The sequence below is a fragment of the Rhinoderma darwinii genome, chromosome 4, assembly GCF_050947455.1.
Source record: "Rhinoderma darwinii isolate aRhiDar2 chromosome 4, aRhiDar2.hap1, whole genome shotgun sequence".
NCBI lineage: Eukaryota > Metazoa > Chordata > Amphibia > Anura > Rhinodermatidae > Rhinoderma > Rhinoderma darwinii.
The window spans coordinates 379,635,776-379,645,836 of record NC_134690.1 but is presented as its reverse complement, the minus strand read 5'-3'; the positions used below and the strand labels follow the sequence as shown (position 1 = coordinate 379,645,836).

At 40.4% G+C, this 10,061-nt stretch overlaps 1 protein-coding gene across 1 annotated transcript in view; it reads right to left on the bottom strand.

Moving 5' to 3' along the window:
* Positions 1-2,222: 2,222 nt before the first annotated feature.
* Positions 2,223-10,061, bottom strand: part of STPG4 (sperm-tail PG-rich repeat containing 4) — a 65,678-nt gene continuing 57,839 nt past the window's right edge. Inside the window, exon 7 of the mRNA XM_075863759.1 lies at positions 2,223-3,125. Within this exon, the coding sequence (XP_075719874.1) occupies positions 3,009-3,125 (117 nt within the window). The 3' untranslated portion in view covers positions 2,223-3,008. The remainder of the gene's footprint in view (positions 3,126-10,061) is intronic.

Here is a 10,061-nt window from a genome sequence, read left to right as displayed (position 1 = left end):
AATATTACAGGCACAAGAAATATGTATATAGATGAAAGTGGCAGGGTGCAGGGGGTTTCTTAAAAGCACCCTGTCAGCCCAAATAAATTGCCCTGGCACCACAACATCCCTGATGACATATAAATAATGAAATGAAGAAGAAAAAAAGCCAACACAAAAAATAGAAAAAAAGTATATATGTTTAACATAATAAAAACTTGATTTATACAATAGGTCTGTTTCTCCTTGTAGAAGTCACAGCTTGGTAGAAGAGAGACCTTTGCTCTTGAGTGGAATCCATCTGATGAAGCAAAATTCACGTCTTCTGCCCAAGCAGTGGCCGATACCTGAGATGACGATGTTCAAGTGACGTTATATATAATCTTGAGTGACAAAGTTCTTTCTAAATCTGTGGGCTAATCCACTTCCCCCAACACAACGGGTGTAGTTTCACGCTTGATCATTCTATGATATAGTTGAAGGTTGCACTATAGAAGGTGTGGTGTTTGAACGAAGGAAGTAACCTGAGATTTCTTGGTTTCCCTCAGTCACTAGACAAAACCCCCTAATATTTCTATTAGATTTTATTACATCTCTAGGGATTATTTGCCTAGATAGTGAACCAGATGATAAGACATATGAAAAACAAACTTCAAATTGATCCAGTCATCATGTATTTAATTGAAAGACGACTGCTAGATACAGAGACTTGATATATACAATAGTAGAAAGCACTATATTGGTGCTCACTACAATCTCATATTTGCAATGCAGTGGAAGTCAATGTTATACATTATTTGGGATTTATTATGAATAGGGAAAGGGATGGGTATGGAGTTCTCTTACTGCTCTGCCTAAGTTGTATTGTATTGTAGTTCTGGCATTCTATTCATGAACATAGCTATTAGTCTGACCCAGATAGGATGGTGTTACAATGCACGGAATTGTGTAAAGACAGATAAAAAAAAAATTGGAATTAAAATTGTAAAATTAATAAATGAATGTCCATCTTATCGTGTCTTTCTGGCAGTTGGAGCTATGTTTTTTTTTTTTGTTTTTTTTTTATAAAGAGCTCCAAATCCCCTACATAGACATAAAGTTAAATGATAAAATTCTGGATGACTGCAGCTGCCACTAGGGGGAGCTTAGGAGAATTGTGTGTACGGTATTATTCTTGAGTATATAATATAATGTATATAATGTAATGTATAACTGTATGCAGTAAGATCCTAAGCTCTTCCCGGTGATATTTGGAGAATGCCAGCATTTCGTGTTTTAAAATATATTATGAAATTAATCAGTATCGATTTTTGGACCAATTTAGATAAAAAAATGTTGCACAAAAAGGTGGATATTCACTTTAAAGGGAATGTGTCGCTAGAATTTTTTATTTTTTTCCAGTTAAACAGTTAGTATTTAAGTGATTAAACATTGTTTTAATTTTTTTAATTTTCAGGAAATATTATAGATTAGATTCTAATTTATAACATTTCCATGTGCTGGTCACTAGAGGGAGCAATTCCCAAAATTGCAGCATTGCAATGTGGTAAAGCAACCTCATTGCTTTATGCTGCAAATTTGGTGTAGACACACACGCTCTAGTGAGCTCACACAATCCCTCCTCCCTTATCCTGGCTAGTGCCAGGAGAAGGAGGTGGTTGAATCTTCTAATCCTCCTACACTGTGCATTCGCTCAGAAAATGGCGGCACACAGTGTAGGAGGATTAGATACAGTGGTAATCACACAGTATAACACGAACATAATACACACATCACATACACAAACATAACTTATCTGCTCCTGCCGCCGCCTCCGATCCTACTCCTCGCGTCTTCGCTGCCTGGAACATATGTCCGGAAGCCGCAACCGGAAGTAGTAATCTTACTGTCCGTCCGCGGCTTCCGGCCCACATGAAAATGATGCCGGATGTCGCTCTGCCGAAGACCTTCCTTTTGGACTGTGTGGGAGTGGCGCATGCGCCGTTCCCACACAGACGGCGTACACTATAGTGAATGGAACGGCTCCCGTTCGCATTCTCTATGGGGATGTATGTGCCGTATTCCATCTCTGTATGTATCGTTAATCGACACATACAGAGATGAAAAAAAATGGCAGCCCCCATAGTGAAGTAAAAGTAAGAAAAAAGAAAAAAGTAAAACACAAAAACACAAATAAATAAAATGTATTTTAATAACATACTAAAACAAAATTTATATAAACATTTTTTTTCGCGACACCTTCCCTTTAAGTAAACCATGTGATCACCATCAGTACAATAATCTATGAAGGCCTCCTGGAACAGTGGTAACTAGAAACCATCAACAAGCTGATGAACATAGATCTTTTATTATGTATCTATATATAATCATTTGAGTGCAGCATGGTGTCGTGCTGGAATTGTCTGTCGCTTTTATAGACAACTTAATACCCCCTGCAGCTTGGCTCATAAACACATGTGTATCTATAGTTATTCATATGTTAACCTAGTCAGAAGTCCACAACCCATAATTAAAAGACAAATAAAGCCTTGATAAGATCTGTCAGCATCAGATAACTTGTTTGCTGATTGTTTCCAATCATTTTAATTTTCTTTCTACTATATAGAGTAAAAAAAAAAACGGAGATGTAAAAATGGTAAAGAAGATATATTAAAAAGATGCTATATTTGCTATATTTAATATGTGCGTAGAGTCACTGCTATTAAAAAGTGGACGTTTGCTTTAAAGGGGTTGTCTCATCACAGAGAGGGGTCACCAGCAAGGGAACCTCTCTATGATGTCCATATGCGCTAATAGGGCACATGGACAATTATTATCCCATTAGGATGGCTGTTTACCAGCAGCTAAGGGAACGCCATCTCAACCTTTAGACTGACCAGATACGTTAGTATATCATGGACAGTACAAATTACTTGTCATAAGCTGCTGCCAGCTGTAGACTGCTATATACCTAGTCCCTTAGCATTTGAGAAACAGAATCCATTTAACAGAAGGAAGCAGATCTCTAATTATGTTCTGTGATTCACAATTTAAAAGTCAAATGAATTACGGAAGAAAAGGCCATGCATACGACCCATTCTGGCAACTGTGGGTGGCTGTTTCGGTAACTGTCTCGTTGGATCATACGTTCCTGGGCCGGGAGTTTTCTAAAATAAGAAGAAAAAGACAATTTGAGTTAAGTGATCCGAACAGCAGCACAAACGCTTGAGAAAGCAGAGATCTGGATAACATGTGGCTCTATCCAGGCTAAATTAAGTGACTAGAGATGAGTTTCATTAGTTCCCATGATAGAATACATTGTTTCCTCTCTGGCTCTTAATGTTTTGCTCCGGGCTTTGCGTCAGTGGTCCTCGCCTTATGTACTTACTCAGAAACACCTAAGCAGAAGTTCTTCCATTATGTTATATAATTTGGATTTCCTCTATGTAAGAGGATTTGTAGTCAGTGGCGGATTAAGTAGACCATAGGCCCTGGTCTGTTCCACAAACTTGGGCCCCCTTCCCCACCACTGCTCTGCCGTGTCTATAGTGAACACCACTTTTCTGTGCGAGCATTGATCAATGGGTGTTACGATTCCCCTTGTCAAAGGGCTGTGTCCCTACATACTGACAGTCTCCAAACATCACTGACTGTATCACACTGTGTAGGGACACATCCTCTTGACAATGTGAATGGTAACACTCATTTGTCTATTAGTCCTGGGTACACAAAGACTTTATGTGGAATACAATGATTTCCTACAATAGACATGTCAGGAGAGGGGACAGGTCCTCTATATATCCAGTGACTCACAAGTGACGTCTTCTTTGATGGGAGTCGTTCTCTTTTCTTCTCCATCTGGCACAGACTGTTATGGCGATTTCTCCTGATGAGACATCTTTGCTCCTCGCTTCTACAGCCATTTCCAGCCTCTATAGAAACACAAAAATTCAGACACCAAGGCCCAGGCCCATACATTAAAGGGGCACGGACCAGTTTTTCATACTGATGACCTATTCATGTGCCCGGACAACCCCTTTTACCCAGACTAATAAATTCAGACCCCCAGACCGGTTCCTAGAATACATACAGACCCCAGACCTTCTAAACTATAGCAGTCCCCAGACCGGACCCCGTAAACAAACACAGACCCCAGAACAAGCCCCCTAAATAAATACAGACCCCATTTGGAGGTAACTTTAGAGCCCATCACTTGCCAATAGGGTCTATTTTTTATGAGTGCATGGACAAAAAACCTATTAGACCTTATTGATGATGTGTCCCGTGTGTACAATGAGAACAACAGAGATTACGATGGATGTGCATATGTTCTGTATAGACGGAGGATGGGCCCAAGTAACCCTGCTCAGACACTAAAGATATGGGGGACAAAGCTATCCCAATTTACAATACTACAGTCAATCTCTGCCCGACTGGAAATGGCTGACAACAGGGGAACAATAGATTGTATTCAGCTGGACAGTAAATGTAGAGTAGACGTTACATCTCATGCTCCTTTAAGAGAGAGAATGACATAATCTCTGTTTTTTGTCCTATATAAAAATAGCAACCAGTAGTACGTTTTTTTGCAAAAACATCCGTGCACCCCCCTGTACTTGAGTTAAAATGTCATTCACCATTATTGTTAACATTTCCTGACGCTTTCCTCATGCTTAAACTGACACATGAAAAGTGGAACTGCAGCTTTACTTTAAGTAACTAATGATACACAGGAGAGTGAGTCACCAAAGAACGAAGACTATATTTGGCTCTGTCTCTCGTTCTCCCTCAATGTACTACTATGTAATAACAACTAATACTGAGGGCAATGAAGCCGCATTCTGGAAATAAATTCCCTTTGAGAAATCCAGCTCCTTGGCTGACACTGGTAGAGAAGATCAGAGGTAAAATAAAAATAGCAACTTTAACCTTCACTAGATAATGTAATAACGCAAACGTGGTTACTGGGTTATATAAATGACATTGTGATATGTTCTCTATCTATGGAGCGTTCAATAAAGGTACAGCCATTTTTGTCTGTCCAAGCTTTGTCTATAAAAAGTATTCATGCCCCTTGAACCTCATTTTTTTTGTAGGTCATTAATATAATAATGGATTTAATTTTAGTAGTTGGTTTCTTAAGGGGTAATCCGCTTTCAACAATATCTTTTTGATAGAAGGGTCCCCCCATGATTAGCTGATCACAGTGTTTTGTGTTTCCGGGATCACCGGTGATCAGCTGTAATCTGTGGGGGGATTAGACAGCTATTCTCCTGCAGTGCCACCTCAGGAGAAAGGAAGCATTGCATATTTCCACTGAAATTAAGGAGCTGTCCATGTAATGCACAGATTAACTGGGTCCTCCAGAGTGAAAGGTGATCTTTGGAGTCTTTGTACTCTCTATTCTGGCTAAGAAATAATGGTCCTGAACAGGGGACCAATCTCTATTAACTCAGAATTTCCTAATACGGTATTTGAAAATGGGTTTGCTAAACCAGACAACTCTTTTAAGAATAATACATAAAAAAAACAATAACCCCCTACTGTGTTATACATAAACCAACAATGCAGTTGCAGATGTAATGCTCACATAATACTCTAACTCCATAATGGGGGTTTTATTAAAGAGGCTCTGTCACCAGATTTTGCAACCCCTATCTGCTATTGCAGCAGATCGGCGCTGCAATGTAGATTACAGTAACGTTTTTATTTTAAAAAAACGAGCATTTTTGGCCAAGTTATGACCATTTTCGTATTTATGCAAATGAGGCTTGCAAAAGTACAACTGGGCGTGTTGAAAAGTAAAAGTACAACTGGGCGTGTATTGTGTGCGTACATCGGGGCGTGTTTACTACTTTTACTAGCTGGACATTGTGTATAGAAGTATCATCCACTTCTCTTCAGAACGCCCAGCTTCTGGCAGTGCAGACACAGCCGTGTTTTCGAGAGATCACGCTGTGACGTCACTCACAGGTCCGGCATCGTGTCTGACGAGCGAAGACACATCGGCACCAGAGGCTACAGATGATTCTGCAGCAGCATCGGCGTTTGCAGGTAAGTCGATGTAGCTATTTACCTGCAAATGCTGATGCTGCTGCAGAATCAACTGTAGCCTCTGGTGCCGACACGATGCAGGACCTGTGAGTGACGTCACAGATCTGCACTGCCAGAAGCTGGGCGTTCTGAAGAGAAGTAGATGATACTTCTCGTCAGAAAGCCCAGCTAGTAAAAGTAGTAAACACGCCCCGATGTACGCACATAATACACGCCCAGTTGTACTTTTACTTTTCAACACGCCCAGTTGTACTTTTGCAAGCCTCATTTGCATAAATACGAAAATGGTCATAACTTGGCCAAAAATGCTTGTTTTTTAAAAATAAAAACGTTACTGTAATCTACATTGCAGCGCCTATCTGCTGCAATAGCAGATAGGGGTTGCAAAATCTGGTGACAGAGCCTCTTTAAGCTTATTACACCAAGTTCTTTTCAACTGTGGACTTTGATTTTGCAACTTTAGCATAAAGCTGCAAGTCTAAGCCACAGAAGCTTTTCCTTCAGGGTATGTGCACACACACTAATTACGTCCGTAATTGACGGACGTATTTCGGCCGCAAGTAGTGGACCGAACTCAGTGCAGGGAGCCGGGCTCCTAGCATCATACTTATGTACGATGCTAGGAGTCCCTGCCTCTCCGTGGAACTACTGTCCCGTACTGAAAACATGATTACAGTACGGGACAGTTGTCCTGCAGAGAGGCAGGGACTCCTAGCATCGTATATAACTATGATGCTAGGAGCCCGGCTCCCTGCACTGTGTTCGGTCCGGTACTTGCAGCTGAAATACGTCCGTCAATTACGGACGTAATTAGTGTGTGTGCACATACCCTCAGAGTTGTTATAGGTCTCTTGGTGACCTATGGGCCCAGGGTTTTTAAGCGATCTTTGTATGATCATTATTACGCTACTAGCCTATAAACGTAAAAAGTATGCATCATATAATCTATAGCTGTACAGTATCTTTGAGCATGTGATCGAGCACATTATCAGCAAAAAAAAATAAAAAAAATAATTATCAGCATGCATTAATATTTTAGTTTAATATTAATGTATGGTGCATGAATGGGCTAGATGTAATGGTCTTAGTGCTATGTTGAAAGCTCCGATACCCTTTAATGTCCCACCAATCCTTCAGGTTACCCCATGCGGTTTGGCTTTAGTCTGGACTACCAGTAATGAAAGTCCATGTGTAGTCCTAGACTTCAATGTCTGTCTACACATCAGTTCATAGAGTGAAAAACACTTTTTTTTTTTACCCATATTTGGATGTCTACCGGATACTAGCAGTCACTTTGGTGTTCAATCGGATGTGATGTTTCCACAAAGTGACACGGCTTTTTATCTCTTACTCTAAGCCAGTGCATTGTGTCCTATGCCCGTTGGCTCAATAGGCGTGATGGTCTCCACAGCTTCAATGTAATAATCTTGAGTCAATTCTTAAAGATCTAGTACGACCAATGTACCATCACTACTTTGGTTTGTCTAATGAACATGGCTTCTGGTTGGACTATCAGTGATGGTAGTCCATGTGTTCTCCATCTTTATAGGTTTTGTGTCCATTAGAGAAAACCTTCTTTCATTACTATGATTTTTTTTAAATGTTTACTTTAAATTAAAGGGTAACTAAATGTTTGACAAACCTCTGACATATCATAGTGACATGTCAGAAGTTTTGATTGGTGGGGGTCCAAGCACTGAGACCCCCACCAATCGCTAAAACGAAGCAGCAGAAGTGCTCGTGTGAGCGCTTAGCCGCTTCGTGTATGTTCGGCTGCTTACAGAAATCAATCTATCGGAGTACAGACTCAATAGAAAGTCTATGAGCCCGTACTCCGATTACATCGGCTTTGCGGAAAAAGCCGAACAGAAACGTAGCGGCTGAGCGCTCACACAAGCACTTCTGCTGCTTCGTTTTAGTGATTGGTGGGGGTCTCAGTGCTCAGACCCCACCAATCAAAACTTCTGACATGTCACTATGATATGTCAGAGGTTTGTCAAACGTTTAGTTATCCTTGAAATTTTAATCAAAATTTCCTTTTATGCTGGTTCCATTTATCAATTCTCTAAAGTGTACAAGAAAACCTTTCCATTATTCTGTTTGCGCAGAGAACACGACAGCGATGTTGTTCCCTTGTCAGATTGCTTGGACACATTGCTGCTGGTTGTTGCTAAGTTTTCAGACAGCTGAGGGATTAACAGGTTGGCCTCTGTGCCGCCTGAATACCCATCTGTTAATGAGGAAGAACTTATTATTGCTGGGCCAGGGCGAAGTCATTGGCTCATTCCATGCCAGCTTGTAAGAAGAATCACTGCCCTCCTTGCTTCTTATTAGTGTCTTATTCAATGGTCATGATCTGTACAGAACATGTAGTCGGACCACCATTCAGGTCACTATTGGCCATGTCTCCGAAGAGCGGGCTATAAATTGTCTGTCTCAATGGACATTTTCTCCAAAGATTTCATGTTTATGTTTTGTTGCCAAAGAAACATTAGATTAGATTGCAGACCAGATCTGCAAGTCAAGTGTATTCAACTGGTGTTGACAGTTTTTTTGCAAATAGGGGATGTAGCCTTAGGCCGCATGCACACCTCGTAGCTGAAACTCTAAACGTAATAAATTGTCACTATTGTGCCCAGCCCATGGTGACCCATTACAATACATTTTATCAAAACTCTAGTGACCCAGTCTCCAGTATCCCAATGGTCTATTTTGTGTGCATTTTCTGATGTAATGATATGTGTTTTGCCCAATGACCCAGTGAGGTAGCACCGCTGATCACAGTGAAAGGATGCCCCCATTTGCCCACCTAGTAGCGGTAACTAAATATATGACTGGTTATTTCCTTGTTTACCTCATCCAGCTATTGTGATATCATGTAATAAAGGGTTTTCTCAAATAATAGTTTTAGAACATGTCAGTAGGCCCTATCTTTACTGGAGGTTCTGGTCTTAGCTGTCAATAAAGACATAGCCTATTAATATGTCATTCTGCTGCCAGGAGTGTTTTCTCTAACCTGCATATTTTGGGTCTTTTTCCTTCTTTCTACTGGTATTTAATTTATTTAATTAATATTTCAACGTACATTCGCTCTCTTCATACTTGCTGAGTGGGCGGGCTCTTCCTGGTTCAAGCTCTTTTGTGTGCTCTGAGCCAACCAGTGGCCTCGCCCTGCTCCTCCTCCTTGACTTTCCCCTTCCTGCTGTTTCACTGAAACACTGAGTGAGAAGCTGCAGCTGCATCCCCCTTCTTCCCCTTCTGTTCACTGTTTTACTCTAGACAAATTTTTGGGTGACCTGAGAAGGTTTCTGAATATTTACAGAGTGCCTCCAGGAAGGGAAAGGAGAACTGCAGGCTGCTGGAAGGTGAGGAAGACCCTATAATAATTTATGCAAAAAAAATAATTATAGGTATACTTTGATATCTATGCTGTCCTGCTAATATGATCTCCTAGATTCCAGCCAAATATAGAGATTAAACAATAGGCAACACACTCTGATATTACAATGATACTAAATGACAAACATTAGCTCTGCTGCATCGGTATCTATTATAGTGATTATGATGGAAGTTCAGTCTTTTGTTGCCAAGATTTTTCTTTTAGAACAATGGAAGCCCAGGGCGCACTTCCCACAATTCCCCTTACCAGACCTTTCCTGCCAATAAAGACAACCTACGATTAAAACTGAATCAAAGAAATGTTTACGTTTGCCGACCGTTCACACGCCATGCTATAATAAATTTTTTCACTTTTTGGTGCCATTATAATAAAATAGTAATTAATTCACTGAACAATAATTAACTCACAAATTAACACCGAATCCCTCAACTAATGTTTATAACTGTGGGTAATAATTTAATGTTGCACCTTTGTTTGGCCTGCGTTAAATGCTATATACTGCAGAGAGAGAATAGGAGTAGTTGTGCGCGGCGGTGATGTGTTTATATTAGTAATATTGCATAAATGAATACATTTGTACTAGACAAGTCACTGCACTTGTCCGAATTGCTGCTGCACCTGTCCCTTGCTCTTTGATGACTCATGGGGC